At 33.2% G+C, this 22,547-nt stretch overlaps 3 protein-coding genes, 1 long non-coding RNA gene and 1 pseudogene across 4 annotated transcripts; 3 read left to right on the top strand and 2 right to left on the bottom strand.

The window, feature by feature from the left end:
- Window positions 1-2,257: 2,257 nt before the first annotated feature.
- Window positions 2,258-3,707, bottom strand: LOC120194616 (60S ribosomal protein L37a-1). Its single transcript, XM_039196879.1, has 5 exons — window positions 3,589-3,707; window positions 3,076-3,115; window positions 2,711-2,799; window positions 2,492-2,574; window positions 2,258-2,390 (listed from the first exon to the last, which is right to left on the bottom strand). Exons 1-5 carry the CDS (start codon window positions 3,589-3,591, stop codon window positions 2,327-2,329), a joined length of 279 nt encoding a protein of 92 aa, XP_039052810.1. The 5' UTR covers window positions 3,592-3,707; the 3' UTR covers window positions 2,258-2,326.
- A 165-nt stretch (window positions 3,708-3,872) lies between these two features.
- On the top strand, window positions 3,873-5,479 carry LOC120194625. Its single transcript, XR_005522986.1, has 3 exons — window positions 3,873-3,933; window positions 4,036-4,153; window positions 5,261-5,479. It is a non-coding gene; the product is annotated as an uncharacterized LOC120194625 (long non-coding RNA).
- Window positions 5,480-6,944: 1,465 nt separating this feature from the next.
- Window positions 6,945-7,692, bottom strand: LOC120194606 (FCS-Like Zinc finger 2-like). Its single transcript, XM_039196869.1, has 2 exons — window positions 7,296-7,692; window positions 6,945-7,165 (listed from the first exon to the last, which is right to left on the bottom strand). The coding sequence occupies exons 1-2, from the start codon at window positions 7,598-7,600 to the stop codon at window positions 6,976-6,978; spliced, it is 495 nt and encodes a 164-aa protein (XP_039052800.1). The 5' UTR covers window positions 7,601-7,692; the 3' UTR covers window positions 6,945-6,975.
- Window positions 7,693-15,887: 8,195 nt separating this feature from the next.
- Window positions 15,888-16,313, top strand: LOC120194390. The gene has a single exon (XM_039196705.1). It carries the CDS (start codon window positions 15,888-15,890, stop codon window positions 16,311-16,313), a length of 426 nt encoding a protein of 141 aa, XP_039052636.1.
- LOC120194311 lies at window positions 16,314-22,540 on the top strand (annotated as a pseudogene).
- Window positions 22,541-22,547: the final 7 nt, after the last annotated feature.

Raw genomic sequence — 22,547 nt, 5'->3', positions numbered from 1 at the left:
TAGTAATTATAGGCGTCTAATGATTTATTTTTTACGTTACGGTATATATTATTATTAAATTAAAATTCTAAATAATATTTTATAAAATATAAAAACAATCAAATAATTTTTTGTGCAAATGAAATTATTAAATCAATATTGTAGGTGGAAAACATGAAACAATGTTAAAAAATTGAAACATAAATTACATAAGTTTTAAAAAAAGTATCGATCCTTTTTATAAAAAGTATGGACACTTTCAATATAATAGGTAAACATATGATGTAATAGGTAGCCCTTATATAATGTAATAGGTATCGTTTATATAATGTAATAGGTAGTGGTTATATTGTAAAGTGTCTATCCTTTTTATAAAAGTGTCCATACTTTTTTAACTGTGGAAAACATTAATTTAAGGTTATCTTTTGAGTGAGTTTTAAGATATTAATTTAGTAATTATAGGCGTCTAATGATTTATTTTTTACGTTGCGATATATATTATTATTAAATTAAAAATTCTAAATATTATTTTATAAAATATCAAAACAATTAAATAATTTTTTGTGTAAATGAAATTATTAAATTAAATAATTCAAATTGAAAATTAAACAACAAATCAATTAAACATTGTTGTGGGTACATTAATTGAACATTGTTATGGGTACATTATTTGGATTAATTTCGTTGAGATGGGTTATGTATAACAAAACAATCTATCTCGCATGTGAGCACTTTATTCCAACCATGTGACAAGTGTGACAACTCCATCAACTCACAACTCAGCTTTGAACTCAATCAATATTGTCTTTTAGCTTGATGGTTCATAAAGCATGTTACTTGAACAGTATGAATCAATTATGCAATTTTCATGTTCAATTTAACACTGCATTTCAAATTCATTTCATATGTAATTGGAGTTTGAATTTAAATTTCAATTTGAGTTTGAATTTCAATATATATTTCGGCTCCACTATAAATATTAGCCCAAGCCAATATGCATGTTATCATTGATTATTCCTAATTTCCATTGTTTTTTTTCCAACGTATAAACGCGAGGGAAATCCCGACCATTTTATTTTTTGGTCAACTTTAAAGCGTCAGAAACGTTTCGGGCATATGATCTGGGTGGTATACAAGAAATGTAACAAATAGCAACTAAAATCATAAGTTGAGTACCACCCAAATCATAAGTCTGAAATACTTCCGATGCTCATCAAAATCCAAAACTCATATGGTGCCAAGCAAAAGGAAATCAAAATCCAAATCTCATATGATGCCAAGCAAAAAGAAATCAAAATCTACAACTTGAGTTTGAACATTGATATGATATGTTCAGTTGTTATCATGTTGGGATTTTCTCGTTTTTGATTGCTTGGATAGTTGTTCTCTTGCTTCTTCAAGTGTTCTTAAGATATTAATTTTTGAGTGAGTTTTAAGATATTAATTTAGTAATTATAGGCGTCTAATGATTTATTTTTTCTGCAAATGAAATTATTAAATCAATATTGTAGGTGGAAAACATGAAACACTGTTAAAAAAATTGAAACATAAATTACATAAGTTTTAAAAAAAGTATCGATCCTTTTTATAAAAAGTATGAACACTTTCAATATAATAGGTAAACATATGATGTAATAGGTAGCCCTTATATAATGTAATAGGTATCGTTTATATAATGTAATAGGTAGTGGTTATATTGTAAAGTGTCTATCCTTTTTATAAAAGTGTCCATACTTTTTTCACTGTGGAAAACATTAATTTAAGGTTATCTTTTGAGTGAGTTTTAAGATATTAATTTAGTAATTATAGGCGTCTAATGATTTATTTTTTACGTTGCGATATATATTATTATTAAATTAAAAATTCTAAATATTATTTTATAAAATATCAAAATAATCAAATAATTTTTTGTGCAAATGAAATTATTAAATTAATATTGTAGGTGCATTCACATGAAACACTGTTAAAGTATCGATCCTTTTTATAAAAAGTATGGACACTTTCAATATAATATAATGTAATAGGTAAATTTGCAATGCTATCGGTATAAATATACCGGTTTACTTATAAAATAGGTAAATATAAGCGCTATCTATTACATTATATAAGCGCTACCTAGTATGTTATTGTACTTTATAATATTTCCGGTTAAATAATATAACATAACCGGTCTAAATTTTAACCGGTCACTTGTTTAACCGGTCACGCCGTATATTAGCCGTTTTTTAGGCGCCGCACCGCAGAACCACCCGTACATAACACATTACTTTCAATAATGTCTCTCAATTTGGTTGCAGCCAAAACAAGAAAAATAACATCATACCGAAGTAGATACGTCGGTGGTAGCTCAGCTCTCAGTTTGCTCCCTCAGCCTCCTAATAGTACTCCTCACCGTAACAGCACTGGCGGTGCTGTAAAATAACAAGCCAAGTACATTGTTAATTACATGGACAGAGAAATAAATGATATTGAAATGAGAAGAGGTATGTATGCATACTGTAGATATACTTACTTCATAGTATAAGCACCACCAGCTTTAACTTTCCCGCAATCCTTGCAGCCCCAGATTCCGACGGCCTTTCTCTTCACTGCATACTGTAGCAGCAGAGATTGTTGGAACAAATAGATGCAAATAATATATATAAACAAGCATACAGAAAGACAAGCAAAGACATGAACCTAAGCATTGCTACTCGGAAATAGGATCATGCAGATAACCGAAGCGTCGTACCTTTCCACAGAACTCACAGAAGTACTTGCTGTGTTGACTGACCTCCATCTTCTTTATTTGCTTCCTCAAACTGGCACCATAACGAGTACCTTCATTATGAGGCAAAAACATACCAAGGAGTCAGAAGTGGAACTTCAGTAATCAAAACGCTAGAATAAAATTCTATTCAGAATCATTTCTTGTGCAAAGCTGCAATGGTGAAAAACTTCAAGGAGTTTAGACAGAAATCAGAAAGCTAACAATGTCCAACGTTCAAATGGTTATCGAATACCGATCTTTCATACAGTTTTGAATCATTCCATGGGCAAATTTTGTTTAAGAAAAATACTACAAAGCAACACTTCAAAAATCAATGAAGCACCTACCATATTTTCCAACAATTCCGGCCTTCTTTGTTCTCTTCGTCTGCACCGAAAACAAAAGCAAGAGTTAATGAATCACACTGAGAAACATCATGAACAAATCAATGAATCATACCCAGGAGAGGTCTATTTATTACTCTAGCATTTTAGCTTTTGGATTTTAATTCAACATAAATGAAGAAATTAGTAGCTACAGATCAGGAATAAGCAACAAAAATTGACACCAAGGCGAATTTATGAATAACCCATCAACTTTTTAACCTCGAAATTGTAATATGATTGTCAATCTCCCAATCTCAGTTCCTTTTGCTTCAACATTTCTATAAAACAATTGATATTTAGCTATACAATAGAATTATATCTTATTTCAAAGCAATAGAATGAAAGAATGTCTTGCTTCAACGTTGCTGTTACACAATTGAACGATTTTGAGGATAACATTTTCTCGGAAAACAAACACGCAAATAAATTATTGAAAAAACATATATGCTTTCAAATCGGGAAAGAAGAGAATACCATTGCGGTAGTGTTGGGAGGATCTGTGTCTGTCTGGTTCGGAAGGTGAGGAGCGGTTCTTCGAGAGGAAGCAACAACGAGGAGTTAGGGTTTTCTGGTTCGGGATTTATAGAAACTTGAAAAGACTGGGTCAAGTTAATCGGTTATTGATCCAAACCAACCTACAACAAATTAACAAATCATGGGCCATGAGAACTTTCGTAAGCCCAGTTATGGCAGTGGCCATAAAATCATAAAACCCAATCGGCGACCTACTTCACTTTCTTTCACGCTTTAGTTACCGGGAAAAAACATGGAAAAATCGTTCACTCTCATTCACATGGTTGCCACCGCCGTTTCTTGCTGGTAACTATTAGCTCCACCACTTTTTTTTCACTTGCTGTAGAATCTCCATCTTTCAAAGTTTGATTTTATTCCCTTTTTTTGTTTTCAAAATCAATGATTCAGGTACGGATTCATGTTCGGCAGAGAATCAGCTCGTAAAGAACTTGGAGACTTGATCGAAAGTCTTCGCCGTGATAATTCAAACTCCTCTTCTTCGTCATCTCCTCCGCACTCTTGATCGGTACTTTTTTTTCCTTCTAGTTCTCTGATTTTGAGGATTTCTTTCAAATGTGATATAATCAGTTATCAGAATAAGTAAATTTCCAATTTTGAGTGATGAAATAGACAAATTAATGGACAACTTATTATTTCTCTGTTAATTCTTATTTGTAAACAGGTCTTTGGTTTGAGGAAAATTGGATACTTTCCTAGGAATTTACAGTGTCTGCTTCTCATGATAAAAAGAATCCTTATTTCTCAGAGTATCAGATTGCCATGGTTTTAACTGCTTTAGCAATGGCGATAGAGATTTATAAGACAATGTTGGTTGTCACTCTTTGTGTTGCTTCTTATTAAGAGAGAAGGCATTAAAAGGTCCCAATGCTAAGAATTACGAAGGCACCCTATTAAGAAGGGTTAGGTTAGTACCTAGGAAAAGTCGGGATGACCTATTTAGCAAAATCGAGAGAGAATCGAGTTTTGAGTAAACTGGCCAGTTTTTCCCCAGTTTATGGCGTTATGTCTAAGATTGAAGGGAAATGCCATGAAGGTAGGAGCTATTATAACTTCTGCTTCTATTAAAACAGATGTTACTTGGACTCGGGTATGTGTCCGATATCGGTCCAATTTTATCTGTGTGCTTTTCCATGTTTTCAGAGAGTCATATCTTCTTACTGATGTCTGAAAGTGGATCTGTTACTTAAAAAAAGCGAAGAGTTGGAGAATATATGTAAAAAACCAACTACATCTTTCAGTTCCGGATTATGACGCATATATTATTACTTTTATATATTAACTGCTTAAAATAGTCCTTTAGCACTTTGGTACTTTGTTCTAGCTATTAAATGTTAATGGGGAACTTCTGGTTTCATTTCCTTTTTGCAACAATGTGCATAAGGTGGTTTGATTGGCTTCTTTAACTTTGAAATTTGCTGTCCTGCTCCTGTCTCAGTTGAATCTCCAACTTACTGCATCTTTTATCTAGCAATTGCTGGATGTCTTTGATAGTGAAGTTGAACTCCAAGAGTTGTTAGTGGCATTACTTTTTAATTTGGATGCATCGATTTAAACCGAATATCTAGATGATTTTCTTAACAACAAACTTTGTTCTGGATTATGGCAAATTCAGCTATATTGAATCCTCGGGGCCAAGGAGCTGTGACTGAACAACTTTTCTCAAGGCTTGGGACTTGGCACAACTTTAAGGAGGTATATCAGAAACGGGGTTCAGAATGCTCCTCGGAGACCTCTCCGACTGTATTTCATGTCTTGTGGGTTCTCTCTAGACAATTTTTGTAATGTTTTGATATATTTGGTTCATTTTATCAAACCTTTCTACTATGGGTGACAATTTCTAACAAAGCAATTGTTGTGCATATGGACTAAATTATTTACTGTTGTATGTGGACTGTGTGTACTAGAGCAGTCTCTTCTTTTCTCCACATTCTCATCTCTGATAAACCCAATATAAATGTTTGTCCCTTGGGAATCAGACTCCGAAATTTTCCGACCTCCTTCGGACATGTTTTTCACAAACTCAACAAAATGATGCCGGTTATCGCCTTCAAACAACCTTTTGTTCATTCTTAAATTTGTAAATGCACTCAATCCATTGCCAGAATCTAATCTACTTGTTGCCAAAACCTGTGCATATCAGCATCATGCCTCTCCAGAGCATTTCTCTGGCAAGTTCTACTTCGGCAGTCATTGTTGCCATCTTTACTTTCTGAACTAATCCTTGGGGTGAACAACTTCCATGCTCAGGTGAGAATCATGTTGATGAAAGAGTTCATCGCTTCATTTGCCCTTGTTTCAATAGGCACAATAGATTTCCATTATGTTTTGGGCCCCTAATTCAAATCCATGGGAATCCAGACATAGCATTTGGACTACATTCATAGTCCTAAATATTCTCCCTATCTGTGCCTTCCACAAGCTTTGGACCTCACAAAAGGATAAGCCTAAGCCTAAACCTAAACCTAAACCTAATGGTTCACCAAATTGAATTTGCATTTAAGAGAACTAAATACTGTAATTTTGTAGTAGATGGCGAGATAAAACGATTTTTTTCTTCAAAATATAAAATATATATTAAAAGTGCTTATACCAAACAATGGAGAATTGATGATGATGATGATGATTATGATGAAAGACTTAAACTTGCAAAATAGCCATTGTTTCCCTAGTGGGAGCTGGCCTACTTGTCGCACTGGCAAGGACCCTGTACGAGCCACAATCGCCTGCCTTTTATCACCATGGAGAAGAAAAAACCTACCTTTTTCCACCTAAAATTCCGACTTTACCTTTCTCTGGACTTGACAAAGAAACCTAAAGCCTAAATGAATTGACTAAGAAAGTTGAAATAACAAAATAAAGCTTTAATTGTGGGGAAAACAACAACAAAAGAACACAGCTTTTCCAGGAAGTTCCATTCATGTTCATTCCTCTTTCAACAAAAGAAAATTAGTACAAAAATAGCCCATGAAGAGGCCATAAGAACTTTCTTCAAACTGATTCATTGGCATTTGTTTAACAATAAGGGGATTAAACAAAAATCAAATTACACCAAAAAAGGAGAGCCATATCATGGGGTAGATCTAAAAGACTATCTCACAATCACAGTTAAATCTCAGCATCATCATGTATGTTTGTGATTCAAAAAACCCCAGGAAAAAAAAAGAAACCCCAAACAAGCTTTCTTGTTCTTCCTCTCTCTCCTTGGCTTTGTTCCTTCATGGATCTCCATGTCCTTCGTTCTTTTGCGTTTTCTTTTCAAGAGTTTATACGAGGGTAGATATATGTTTTTTTTCCTGCTCTTTTTTATTTCCTTTGTGAGATGATTATTTAGGCAGCTGCAACAGTTCCCGGTCGGAACGGGTAGTTCTGAGCTTTTGTCGGAGAAGTTGTAGCTTTCCTTTGATCCTTCTTCCTCAAAGCTTTCATTGAGGATGAAAGGTTATTGCTTTTCTCCTTAGCTTCATCAATGTCTATCTGTTCTTGTCTACACTCTTCACTGCAAAAGGGCATATCCCCTCTGCAACAAAAAAATAACACAAATCAACAACAATTTTAAACCCCAAAAACCCAATATTTGGTTCCAAACTAATGAAAGATTCATCATATCTTTCGAGAAAATTACTCTTTTTTAAAATATAAATATTAACCTGTACATGAAGATGTCTTTGTTACCCCCAAGTGGCTTCTTGCAAAGAAAACAAGCATCCAAGAAATGGGGTTGATTGTAATCTTCAAACCTAGCAGGCCTTGGAGATGAACATGAAGAAGAATATGTTGATAGATTCCTGAAACTAGTTCTCCTTGAGTAACAAAGAAGTCTTTGAAGAAACCCGTGTTGGTTATGGGTTTGGTAATGGGTGCCTGAATACCGAGCCTCCATTACTGCAAGAGAAGCCAAGCCTTGATCTTCTTCGATGAAACAACGTCTCCTTGAACGACCAGATGAGTCCATTTTTCTGAATTTTTTCCTGGGGAAAAAAGGTATGATTTTTTAGGGTTCTTTAAAGGGAAAGAGAGAGGGAAAGACGAGGAAGATGAGCGGGTGAAGAAAAATGGGGTGGGGGTTTGATTTTATAGTGGCCTAGTGGGGGAAAGCTCAAAGCTTTGTTCTATGTTTGAGAAAAATAAACAATTAAATTAAGATTTAATTGCACTCATAGTCCCTAAACTATGACCTTCATTTTAAACATATTCATATATATTTAATATTCAGATTTCATTCCCAAATTATCTCTTATTCTAGACTAGTCTCGATTCTATGCTAATTCTTAAACTTTTGAATATTATATTCAAATTTCATCCTTAAACTTTTAAATGATTATGGGGATATTATTAGAGTGTTCAAAAGTTTAGAAATTAATTTAGAATAAAGGTCATATTTTAAGGATATATTTGAAATATTAAAAAATTTGGAGATTAATTTAAAATGATGATCATAATTTATAGATGAAATCAAAATACTCAAAAGTATAGGAATCGATTTAAAATAAGAATCATAGTTTGGGTATATCTTGAGCAATTAACTCTTAAATAAAAAAATAACTGCAGGTTTTAAAGAATCAGTGCTATTTAATCTATTGGCTCGAAATACCTACATCTGTGTAATCCCAAATAATTTATCGTTCTTCATTGACATCTTTGCCCTTTATTCGGATTTCATATTTTTCTAAAAATCAAGTTGGTTTGGGGTATTTAGTTTATTGCTTTAAAAAATAGTTTTGATACATATTAAATTAAGTTTAATTATTTAATTGAGATAGGATCTTGTTATATAATATAAAATTATTTTAATTTTATACAAATATTACCGTCTAGTCAAATAAGTTTTTTTTAAATGTGATTGTGATTCTAACTTTTAAAAGTAATGTATTAAAATTTTCAATTTTTTTCTTCTATTTATTAAATGGTGAAATATTTGGAAGTCAATGGCAATTTCGAGATTATGGCAAAGAAGTGGGGCGGAAAAAGAAGGAAAGCACAAGTCTCGTTTTCGGGGACTAATAATAATAAATCATTAAAAAAACAACAAAGCCCCACAAATTCCAGTGTCATATTCTAAAGTTTAACAACAGAGGGAAAATCCCACGCTCGTGAATTAGCGCGTTAACATAAAACAACCATCGTATATTTTAGTAGGTCTCTCCAAAAACCCGTACTAGTAGTTGTACTAAAAATGAGCAATTACCATTTTTAAATTTATAATTAAAACATTTAGCAGTTAATAACTACTGTTTCATTTTTTTATTTTGTAAATTCTAATTTTTTAAATCATTATAAACAAAATTCAAACACTTTATTATAGAATATCTCAATGTGATAGTTTTAATAAAATATTGTTAGTTAATATGTAAATATTTTAAATTAAAAGTTTATAAATTTCAATAAAAAAGAATTTAGAACATTTTAATTGAGATAGAAGAAACATTATTTAGTATTAATTATAGTACACCAAATCTATGAATTAACTTGCATAAATGTAATTATTATTATCATTAAATTAGTATAAATATATATATCGTTTGAATATAATTATTAAAGTCAATAAAAAAATTCCTTCAAAAAAATCAAAAAAAATCGTCTTGCTCCACTTTCTGCAAAGTCCGAAAAAAATGTCTTTAATTTCCAAAAGGTACTATTTAATCATTATTTTTCTTTCCCTTTATAAAAATAAAACCATTACAGTAGGATGTATAACCCACGCGCCAAAAATGCAAGTACGACTCATCAGAAACTCCCCTCCCGAAAGAACCCTTCCAAACTCTATTTGGTATTTGAACCCTTTGTTTTTTTTTTCAATAAAAAAGGAGGGGAAATCGAACGGTTAAGATTGCTCCTTTGGCGTTTCACTTTACGTCACTCGCCTTGGCTTTGCTCATTGTTTTGGTCTCTTATTATTCTTTTGTCGTTTTCCTTGCTCTTTAACTTAAACCGGGGCCCCACCTCCTCCCTAAACCATCGACTGAGACCACTCTTTCTGTTGTTTCTAATCATTGATGATGCCATCTCATGCTCCATTTTCATAATCCTACGACTTACACACGTATTTTTTAATAGTATTTATAAAATAATATATATTTAAAAAAATTAATCATAAATAACGTGTTTATATATAAATATAATTGTACGAATTCATGAATCTTAAAAAAATAATCTCTTTAAAATATTGAGGTCACCTTATAAATTTACCGACACACATTAAAATTCATTATAAAAACCTTATTTGAGCCTAGAAATATGGATGGATGGCCTATAATCGATTAATTCTCTTTTTTTTTCATTATGATAATATACTTTCTCTTTCTTTCAAACATTGATTAAAGATTATTCTTTCCTCGATTACTATTCTCTAATTAGATTAAAAGAAATGAATCGTCAATGATCGATAGCTAACTTGTTCCTATCAACAAGATTAAATATTTTAACGATGATTATTAGTGTTGTTGTTGCTTTCAATAACTTACTTGATGGCATAATGTTTCAAACACTAGCTCTATAATATATTGTAAATGGAGAGTCGATCTACAAAATATAGTCCAAGGATTCTTGGATCGAATTTTATCATACCAAATCAATAGGTTAACGTCTAACTCAGATGGTCGTCAATTTTTTAATAGAAAAATACGAATTTGAAACATATAAATAATCAAGTGATTGTTTTATTACTTTTAATAGTTAGATTACTTAACAAAATAGTGTATTATAATTGAGTGACCATTTTATAAATTTTAATTATTTGAAGACTCAATAAAATAGTGTACTATAGTGGAGGGGCCATTTGTGTACTTTAACCAGAATATTACTCATATATTTGAAAATAATAAAATATTATTAAAGAAGAGAAGTAGAAGGGGTATGGATGAATGCGTGACGTGGTTATTACTTTAAAACCTCGGAGCTTTTTCCGAGGTTATTGTTTCCCCAACCAGAGCTGTTGCCGCCGCCCCGAAAATCTAGGTCATCCCACCACTGGCCTTACCTGCCTGTGCTTTCTCTACTCTACACGTGTATCTCAGTGCTTCTCACCACCGCACCACATCCTTTCACGTGGCACCTCATAACACGACAAAAATCTTTCAATATTATTTCAATTTTAAGGGTGCCATGAGCAGCTATCTCCTACGACACGATCTTGTTTTGTTTCATCGAATTGTCGGCTGAGATTGCATTCAGGACCCACCCATTTTAAATGATATATAATTTTTTAATATCTATCAAAATTAAATTTAAATATTTGTCCTGAATTATTGATGAAACAAAGGGCCTCACATGGGACGAATCATGAATCATAAAGTGGAAAAAGATTAGATTCTAATCACAAGAAATTTATTTGTTTGGGGATTGGCGGTTTGGAGAGAGTTCTTGTTAGTATTGGAAATAGCTGTTGGTTCTAGTCCAGGGTCGGACAGATTAAAGTGGTCAGGAACGTCCGATGGTATTTATAATACGAAGGTTTATTGCTCTAGATTGAATTCAGATGGTAAAGTGGTAGATCTTGGTTGGAATCGAGTATGGTGTAAGTATGCTCCACTTAAAGTTTCTGCTTTCGTGTGGAAAGCTATGCATCAAAGAATACCAGTAGTTTCTGAGTTGGTTAAGCGAGGTATTGACTGCAATGCTAACCACCTTTGCATTTTTTGTAATTGCTTTATAGAAGATCAAAGTCATTTGTTGTTTCATTACGATGTTTCGTGGCATGTATGGCAAAGATGGTGCAAGGTATGGGAAGTCAAAATTGCGTTTCCTATAAATATTAATGAACTTATTCAAATCTGGTTTACTCAGAATGTTAGAAGGAAAAATATGTTTTTATGGCGAATCGGGTTCTTTGGGTTGATTTGGAACATATAGCTTAGTAGTAACAAATCTAGATTTGAGGGCAAATCTTTCGCAGTAGATCAGATATATCATGCCGTTCTGTTGCAGATAGGAATTTGGATTCATCATCTGTGGCCAGTGAAGTTTCCTTACGTCCAGGATTTTGTTCGATGCCCAGGGTCCTTTATATTCGTTTAATGGCTGTGAAGAGATGGTCCAAAATGGCGTTACTGGTATCAATGGTGTGAATGTTGAGGCACCACAACTGCACTCTGTGATAGAAAATTTGTATGGAATTCAGTTTTGCGTTAACATCCCTCCTCCATGGCGTATGTAAAATCCATCTCGTTTCTATGCAGACTCTAGTTTAGGTGTCATCTTTCACTAAATTAGATAGCTGGCTATGAGGCTGAGGGTGTTTTTGCATCAGGGTTTTTTTTTTAACATGGTGTTTCTGCCTTTGTTTTTAACTCTCGTCTGTGAGATGCTAGAGGAGGTTTTATTATGTTATAGTTTAGGTGATGTATTGATGGGTGCTGGCTTTCTTGCGTTGGGGATTGTTCTGTGTGAGCATGTAGCTTTCGGGTGGATGCGTGGGTGGGGAATTTTCTGCTATGAATTTGCAATTTCTGTTGCTGGTCAATTTAGTTGTAAGCGATGGTATTCTGAGGCTCATTTTTGGCCAATCTGGTTGAGTGGAAGTTGCAGTGGTGTCCGGTTGTTGCTGTAGGGGTTTTCTTTGTGTATTGTACATTTGTTATTTTTTCCCCCATGGTCGGTTGTAAGATTCTGTTATTGTTGACGATTCATGTTTTTGACCTTGTTCACTCCAAAGCGTATTCTTTTTCCTTCAAGTAGGTTTAAGGAGGTTTTTTAACGAGACCTTTGATAATGACATACTTTGTATATTTCGACCCTTAATACAAAGTAAACCCTTTTCAAAAAAAAAAATTCTAATCACAAGTATTTAATTAATTACATCTTAATGACACTGTAATAACTTTTTGCAACATTGATTAGGCCGGTTCATTCCACATTTTGCAAGTATAGTAGCCGATTCATATTAAAAAATTAAATAAAAAATTCAAAAGAATATTTCATATTTTTGTCAGCTTAGTGCTGCAATGCTCCTTTTTTACATTTAAAATATTAAAGTTTTTCTTTTAATTCTTTATGGAATTAAGGTAATATTATTCATGTTCATCTCATGATTTTTTAAGATTTTTTTTTTAGTTTATAGGCACGTAATAATATTCGATTTGAGGTCTGAAATTGATATTGATTCATTTTTGCATTTTGATCCATCAAAATATATTAAAGAGAAAAAAGAAAAACAAAAGAGCATCTTACACTTTTAAATTTATTTATGTTATTCGCCCGTCAAAATAACCAGTTTTTATTCCCATCACAGAAATTTTGTTACATATTGTTCTTTGATTCCTTGAATCTTTAGATTTAGTTGATTGGAAGCAGTGGGCTAACCTAATTCTCGTGAAATTATTGTCTTTCGAATTTGATTCTTTCTCGTTTTGTTGCCAACTATATTCTACTTTCCTCTTCTTATTCAGTAGATATTTTCGGAGTTACTAAAAAACAATTAACGCAGCAGCGATAGAGCGACACGTGATGGAAAATATTGGGTTTGTTGGCTGCTTTACGTGTCGACACGTGGATAATAGCAAATGACTTATGGCGGCTGTAAAAGATCTGGTTCCATTCCTAGCTCAACCCACAAGGCAATCCAGACAGATGCTTTACACGTGGAGCAACCGTTTAGTCCCACGTGTGTTCCCAAAATACCTGCATGTTGTTGTTTAAGGTGACACAGCAATATGGCCGGACAGTTTTTGAGTTGTTTAAATTTGATTCGATTAAAATTTAATTTGAGATGACTCGATTTGAACTCAAGACCTTAAAAATTGAGTCGAGTAAGATCCTACTCGATTCGATAAATTCATGAAAATTTTCTTATTTTTTTTTAATAATTACATTAAAAAATTATTGCATTTTAAAAAATTATTTATTAATTTACTAATAGATAATAAAAAAGATGTTAAATTATAAATTATTACTTAATATAAATTTATTAATTTTCAATAAACAATAATAAAATATTAATTTATTAGATTTTACATATAATTTAAAAATAAAATTCTGATGAATTTAACGAGTAATGAGTCGAGTCAAATAATATATTTTCTTAACGAACAATGAATCGAATGTTAATCTACTTGTGATCGACTCACCCAATAACCATACTTAGGCATCCCTCCAAAGGAATTAATTTGCTGCATTACGTGCTCCTGAGAATTCTGTAGACAATTGGGGAAAATTAATCTAATCACCCGCAATAAGTAACACCACGTAAATTTTTTAAATTATTATATATATATATATATATTATTAATAAATTAATTTTACATCTTATAAAATTTTAAATATATTATTCTTTTTGATATAAAATTCTACATCTATCTCTAAGTACAGGCAACACAAGGAGGCTCACAATATTTACTAATCAAGAAAGAATAATCAAAGAATAGACATGTAATTTTATGTTAAAAGACGTATTTATAACATTTTAAAAAGTGATAAACATATAAAATTTCAAGAGACAAAAATTAACTATAAATAAAGAATAAAAGAAATATCTAAAATATAAAATAAAATTAATTTTAAAAAACGATCGTCCTCATCCTCTCTCTCGATCAATGAATTAATCCCATCAGCATTAATAATACAAGTTATTTAGGCAAACCTTAATGGGCTTTTTGGAATCGAACTATACTTTGCTTCAAGTTAATTAGAGGCCTTTAACCGGGAACTCTTGTTCCTGCAAACTTAGCAGAAAGGGATCAGTGACCAGAGGACAGCAAGTTTCACTGATGCGCAATTACCACTAAGGCTTGCATTAACATCTGCATTTACTACCAAAACCATGGCTGAAACCCTACAACCCTACAAAAATACCATTTTCCTAGGCTTTAAACGTAGGACTTGATTTAAATAATATTTTAATGTGAGGATTAGATCAAAATGTTTCAAATGTAAAGACCCAATTTAAAATTTCACCTAAGCTTTAGGAGCTTTTTGTGCAATTAATCCTGGTTTTTAGGTTTATGATACAAATTGGTACCTAAATTTATCAACTTTTCTTAAATTTGTACCTAAAATTTTCTATCTCAATTTGATACTTCAACTTGACAAATTACTATGCTTCCCATCTCGATGTGTAACAGACTAGACAGTTTGAACAGAAACTTCCATTGGGGAGGCGGGACAGATTACGCGCATAACCATCTAGTAAGTTGGGATACAGTTTGAAAACCGAAATCAGCAGGAGGTCTCGGATTAAGAAAAACAAAAGATATGAATCTTGCGTTGATGGCAAAAAACGGTTGGAGAATGCTAAAGAATTGGGATGCCCTTTAGTGTAGACTTTTCAAAGAGAAATATCTCAAACATGCAAATTTCATGGAAGTAGGCAGCCAAGGCAATTGTTCTTCGACTTGGAGGGGATTCTTCACACTAGAGATATAATCAAGAAAGGATGCAAACACCATATTTGTTCGGGAGAGCAGACAAAATTCTGGGACGATTGGTGGGTGGATGATGTTAGGAAAAATATCCTGAGAGAATCATCAACAATGAGGATAAAGTTGCAAACTTCATTGAGGAAGATCGCTCGAGGAACATCCAAGAACTTCAAAAAGTTGTCTCCAGCGGCACCATAAATCTGATCAAAGCTATACCTCTATCCCTAAGAGATTCTGAATGTGGAGATGATAGGGTACACTGGGGTCTTTCTAAAGATGGCGAATTTTCAGTAAAATCAACCTTCAGAGCTATAGCTAACAAAAGCACAGTTTATGCTCAGAACAAAAAATCTGGAAAGTGAATACAACAGACAAATCAGAAACTTTATCTGGTTATGTTAAACAAGCTGAATACGAATGAGATCCGTTACAGGAAGAATATGACTCGAGACCCAAGTTGTAAAACCTGTCAGGAAACGCCTGAATCTATAGAACACATTCTGAGAAATTGCGGTACAACAAAAAAGGTTTGGGATGAATGAATTGAAAGCGAAATTATACGGTGCTAGATTAACCATAAGAGAGTAAAGATTGGCTAAATTGGAACCGTAAATCAGGGATTATGGACGAAGAAGGGTTAAGTTGGGGAGCTTGCTTCTCCTCAACTATATGGAGTCTCTGGAAAGAAAGGAACGACATAGTCTTCAGGAATAGCAACACAAACCCAAGGCAGATCATACATTACATCAATAATTTATCGAATGATATTTCTAAAGCGGTAAAGCCAGAAACAGAAAGATAACGAGAATTACCAGGGACCCAGATGGGTGAAGTGGAGACGATCACCAAGAGGAAGCTGGATACTCAACTTGCAAAGCGAACTCGGGAATGGCGACGGCTGGCGGTTTGATTAGGGACGAAAAATGGATCCGTGGTTTCTTTATGATCATCGGCAAAACCACGTGTGCGATGGCTGAAATATGGGGAATACGGCAGGGAATGTTTCTAGCAAAAAGCTTGGAGGTGGCAAAACTCATTATCGAGGCCGACGCAAAATGGATCATTGACGCGTTGAATAAAGATGAAATTGATAACAGTCAGATGACAGTTATCGTTAAGGATTGCGTAGAAATGAAGGAAGGTTGGGTTACGGAGATAAGGCATACCTTGAGAGAAGGTAACCGGTGTGTTGACCGTCTGGCAAAAATGGCGCTCGAAAAGAGGAGGGATTGCATCTTCTGGAAGAGCCCCCCCGACGAACTGCAACCTTTCCTCCAAGCTGATTCTCACGGTCTTGAAACCCTGAGATGGTAGATGGTTGGATATGGGATTTATTTGTTTGTTGAGTTCAAAAGAGCTGCTGATGTTGCCTCGCTTTTGTCGCCTGTGGGCAGTGATCAGAATTCGATAGAACTTGGTCGGCCCATGCTCATGGCTGTTTCGGTGTCATCTGATATTTTTCATCATCTTCCAAAAGAATGGTATTAGTTTTTGTCAATTTATTGTGGTTTGAATGTTGGTGTTGTTACTTATTTCTTTATTAGTTTAGTGATGCTTACATTAGTTGAATTAAAAATGTTTTCACGTATCATGTTTTCACGTACATTTTACTTGTTAGTGAACATATGAATTTCAATAGGAATTAAAATGCATATTTGAGTTTAAATGTCCAATTTCCATTCCACTTACAAGTCTATATGAAGTTTCTGCATGTTCTTCTGTGTTTTAACTTTCCAATTTCTGTTTTGTAGGTTTATATACTTATTTATTGGAGTAGGTGTGGTTCTCTTTGTTATATCTTGTTGCGGTTGTATTGGAGCTGCAACGCGGAATTTATGCTGTTTGTACTGTGTATCCTAATTATCTGTTTGATGTTATCGACAGTGGTAATTAGGACATAGATATCATGTAACATCCAAACAATATTGTAATCAAGTAGTTCATAATTTTTTTTTATCCAAGTCATTTTTCTTCTCTGTCACAATGATTGGTTTACTTAAGGCAACCTAGTATTCAGTTGGTGTTTCTGTTGATCTTGGTGGAGCTGGGATGTGCAGCTTTCAGTCTTCGACAAAAGCTGGAAACATGTAACTTTTGCGTACTTTTTTGGTCCTTTCCCCGTCTATTTAATTGAAGTTAGTGTGATTGGCTATCTAACTAGTGCTAATTTCTTTAGGAACTCCCTGCTGATAAAACAGGATACTTTGATATGATATATCATTTTCTGAAAGAAAACTGGAGTATCGCCAGATGGGTAGCTCTTGGTATTATTATCTTAGAGGTAAGCTTAACGTGATTGTGATCCTAATCCTGAGGACTTAAATATTACGGCACATTCATGAACTATTATGTTCGTCCATATGCAAAAACCGAGAAACAATCTGATAGACTGATAGAGTTTAAACAAATGAAGCTGCTTTCTAAGACAAGGATTTCCCCTTCGAATCCTAATCATTTAGTATTGTATTCTTTATTCTCAGCCCTTGTAATTTTGTATTTTTTTTGTAGCGTCATTTACCTTTCGGACATATGGTTGTTTGTGATAACAATGCACATAGTAGTCCAGGGCTTTGATAAGATTTAGCCTTGGATTTCTATCTACTGCAAATAAATCCAGCGTACGGAAAAAGAGATAATCTTATTTAAATTCCATAATCAAGGCTTAAAGTTGAAAACCATTAAATTAACCGTACTAAAGGGAAGTGAGTCTTCTTCAACTATCATTATTTGGGAATGTAGGATGTTCGTTTATCTTCAGTATGGATTACGGTTAAGATGATTGCATATGACATCGTTTTTAGTTCTAGATAACTTTTAGGAGACTTCCATATGTAGAAAACTGTTGGGTTATGGTTGACTGAGGTAAAAGTTAGTTGACAAATTGCTTCACATAGTAGTTTAGAATTTAGATCATGAAAAAGGATGATGATGTGTTTCGTGACTTTGTTTTTCTGTTGGATGATAATGATACAGACATCAATGGATGGTTTCTGATATTTATTGCATTAAAATGAACTAAAGTGACTTTTGTTGGTATCATGGCCGGTCTTGACATTTAAGGGCCCTAGACAAAATAAGAAATAAAGGCCCTTAAAAAATAACTTAAAATTCAAGAATAAATTTCGGTAAACGTCAAACAAAATTTTTCATTAAAAATTATACGAGCAGATTCTATTACGTACACAAATTCTCATAAGAAACAGTTTCTTCTAGCATTTTGAGATGCAAAGTCATTGATAATAACATCAACATCAATGTTTCCTATCATCTCCTTCTCAATAGCTAATGTTGCTAAACCATTCAACTTTTATTGTGACATTGATGACCTCAAGTACGTTTTTATTAATTTAAGCTTTGAGAAACTTCTTTCGGCTGAAGCTACGGTCACAGGCACAGTTAATAAAATCCTATAAGCAATTGAAACATTTGGATAACAATCTGCAGATTTGACAAACTTAAGAATTTCAGTGGCGGATAACAATTCTATCGGCAAAGTCATTTGTAAGACTTTCAATTCAGAGAAAAGATCATCTAAGTCAACATCCGATGAATTGCCATGAGAAAAGGTAGAATGAAAATGAGCACAACATTCTTTCAACTCATTATCATCTAATAACTTTAACTTATTTGAATCATATAAAAATCCAAAAATACTTTCAAATGTCTTCAATTGCTCAAATCTATTCTTCAAAGACGTAATAGCCATATCTACCACAACCAAAAAATAATTGACTCTAAATGACTCTTCAGGCGATTCAACTTTGTTATCCTCATTATTCTCTCCAAAAAATTTCTTCTTAATCACACGACGCTTTGTGGGAAAGATAGGTTCCACATCCATTTCAAGTGCCAAGACTTTTAGCTACATTCATACTAGTTGTAAAGCCTTCATATCTATATTTTTCAAAGGAGGACATCACACCTTCTAATTGCCTTATGGTAGTATCAATGCACATAGACTTAGATTGTAATTTCTTGCTTACCATATTAACAACAAATAAAATGTCATACCAAATCACAACACCAAACAAAAACTCAAAACTTGAGAGTGCATTCACCAAACTTTCAGCTTCACTTTTTGACTTTGCGTCATTTTCACAAGATTCATATAATTCACACAAAGTCAATCTTATTTGGGGATATTGAAATCTAATAGCTTTGACACTTTTAATTCGACTCTCTCATCAAGTATTTGATAAATATTTCACAGTTAATCCAGGAACATTATCAAGTAAAATTTTCTATCTCTTTGTAGAACCCGAAAACAATGCATATATGCGTTGAACAACTCCAAAAAAAAGAAATAGCCTTAACACAAGAATGTGCCATATCACCAAGAGTGAGATTTAGACTATGACAAGCACAAGGCATGTATAATGCTTTTGGATTAATTTCAAGAAATCTTTTTTGAACACCTTGGTTTTGTCCTTTCATATTAGAACCGTTATCATAACCTTGTCCCCTCACATCATCAACATTAAGATCAAGAGACTTCAAAACATTTTGTAGTTCATTAAAGAGTCATAATCCAGATGTATCATCCACTTTTAGAAACTCCAAAAAGAACTCCTCAATTTTAACTTTGTTATTTAATATATTAACACATCGAACTATGAGGGTCATTTGTTCTTGATAGCTCACATCAAGCGTACAATCAAGAATTATGGAAAAGTATTTAGCCTCTTTAATGATATTAATGATAGAATTTCTCACACTTTGAGACAAAAGGTAAATGAACTCATTTTGAATTTTATGTCCAAGATAATGATAATGAATTTCACGATCCTGAATACGTCTAACATGATCTTGCATAATCACATCAAACTCTGCAATCATTTCAATCAATCCTAAAAAATTACCATTGTTATCTTCATATAGTTTTTCATTGGATCCTCGAAATGCAATATTATGTTTAGCAAGACATTTCACAACTGAGAATATTCTTTGTAACACTTGTCTCCAACGCTCTTTCTCTTTCCTAATCTCTTTTTGCAAATTTTTATCGATTGTTTGATTTTTATCCAATCTTACTCCCAATTCATTCCAAGTATTCAGACTAGTCATATGTTCAACACTATTTTCATGTTGTTTAAGCCTTTGGCTAATATGTTTCCAATCACTTAAGCCATCATTTGCTAACAAACTTACATTACTAATCGATTTGAACAACTTGCAACAAAAACAATATACTTTGTCAACATTTTTGGAATAAACTAACCATTTTCTATCACTAGTCTCACTATTGCTTAACTTTCTAGAATAACATTCATATGAGAAATGTCTATAATATTTATCAACAGAAAATTCAAGATCCATTTCTCTTATGGGCCCTTTTTCAACTAATATATCTCTCGCATTATTGTCAAGATTCTTCCAATTTATAGGATCATATAGATTCAAATAAGGCAGTGTTTCTTCACCAATGCCTAAATTTTTAACATTTTCATCAATTGACACATCATTAAAGTCAATTGGATCATTCACTTCATCATTCACATTTTCAGAATTTACAGGATTTTTAATATGCAAATTTTCAGTTGATTGATTCAAAGTTTCATGAGAATCATCCTTTTTAAACACAAATTTATCTAGAGAACCTTTTTGTGACTTCTTTAACTCCTTCTCTCGTTTCTTTTTTTTTTCTTTTTTCACTTCCAGACAAATTTTCTTTAGGCAACATCTCATCAAAATTAAAAGAGTCAAACGCAAACCAATTCTAAATTCTAATAAACAAGTATAAGAAAAGAACAATTGCACTTGGATTCTTCAATTAGAATTGTAACCCATTGGAGTAAGATAAAATCACCAATTCCCAATTTAATAATTGACACTGTTGACATAAATATTAATAGTTATAAGATGAACACCAAAATAAAAACATCAAAAAGTATATTTGTAACCGATCAGAAAAAAATACATATATTCGAACAAAATAAAAAGAAGAAGAATAATATGTAACCTTAAAGTCTGGCAATCTGATATTTTTTGAATATGAGCGTTTATGATGAGGTTCGACAATGACAGTATGCGACGAATGGTATAATCTTGGTGTGACTGAAGAATCGAGCAATGAGGGAAGTTTAAGGAAACAACTGTGGGTTTGGAACAAACAAAAAGATGAGAAAGATAGAAGTGTCGACTGGTTGGCGAAAAAAAACAAGGTATTGGTTTTTTAATTGGACACACGGTTTAGGAAAAGAGGAAATATAGGGGTTTAATTAAATAAAAGGTTAAAGTGGAATGAGAAATTGAGTTTTCAGAATAAATTTAGTTGGCTTTAAGATATAGGCGTGGGGCTTAGGTAAAATAAAAGAGGGAGATGATTGGTTGGTCAAAGGGATGGTATTGGGTAAAGATTGCTTTTGTTTAAAAATTAAAAAGGTTCAGAGATATGGTTCAAAGATGATATATTTATTTTTATTTTTTAATTTTAGTGGTTTAGATAACCGTTTGAGTGGGATTATAAGAATGGTGGAGATATGAGTAATTGAATAAAATAAGAATAATGGTTTATCCATTTTTATTATTATATTACTTATATAATTATTCGATAAATTATATACAAATATTTTTTTAATTATTAAAATTTAAAAATTATTATTTTTAAAAATGGACCTCCTCCATACTTGGGCCCTAGGCGGTCGTACTTTCCGCCTGGGCTCAGAGCCGGCCCTGGTTGGTACTACTTGTGCATTTAAATAAGGCCTTGAATCAACTAAAAACCGACACTGATTTCTCTGTTAGCATAACATCTGGACTAGTATAGTTTCTCTGGGCTTTATCTGATTTGTGGTCGCAATCAACTTCAACTTGCAGGTTCTTATTTTCTTGTTAGCCCTTATGGTTAGGACCGCCAATGTACCCGCTGATTATGACAGTGATGGTGAGTTCATTGCACCAAGGCAACAAATCAGACAGCCTTTGATGAACAGGCAACCTGTTCTGGTTACAGGTGTACCTGTTGCTGGCGGTCTTGATCAACGGCCCGGCAGAAATGATGCTTGGAGTGCACGTATGAGGGAAAAGGTGATTTCTTTTCCAGAAATTCCTTTTCTTTGATATAAACATATGCTATCTTGTGGTAAATCTTTTATTAGACCAATTCTTACATCTTACCTTGATTTTCCGAGGTTCAAATCTAGACATTGAATCAAGTAATCCATTAAACATCGATTGTATTGTCTGTAGTAGTGCACTCTGATATGATAGATACCCGAACACCACCTTCCGTTCTATTCAATTCCTGCATTTTGTTCTCCTTATTATATCCCTTTGTCTCATCATTTTTCTCTTAAGCTTGTTCCTAATTTGTTTCTCTAACATTGTTTTTCACTGGATGTATATCAGTACGGGCTGGATACGGCCGAGTTCACATACAACCCTTTGGATTCAAACAGGTACCAGCAGGCAGCCCCTCAGCCAGCAGAAGAAAGCAGCCGTTGCGCCATTATGTGATAATCATCCAGTTGGTTTGTCTTCCGATGGCGCTATTGCATCATCGGTCGAGTGATTTTTCAGATGACAGTCTTAATTTATGTGTTCCCCACT

Source organism: Hibiscus syriacus, unplaced genomic scaffold, assembly GCF_006381635.1.
Source record: "Hibiscus syriacus cultivar Baekdansim isolate YM2019G1 unplaced genomic scaffold, ASM638163v2 tig00004457_pilon, whole genome shotgun sequence".
Classification (NCBI taxonomy): Eukaryota; Viridiplantae; Streptophyta; class Magnoliopsida; order Malvales; family Malvaceae; genus Hibiscus; species Hibiscus syriacus.
The sequence above is the reverse complement of the archived record's forward strand: the minus strand, read 5'-3'. Positions and strand labels throughout refer to the sequence as shown.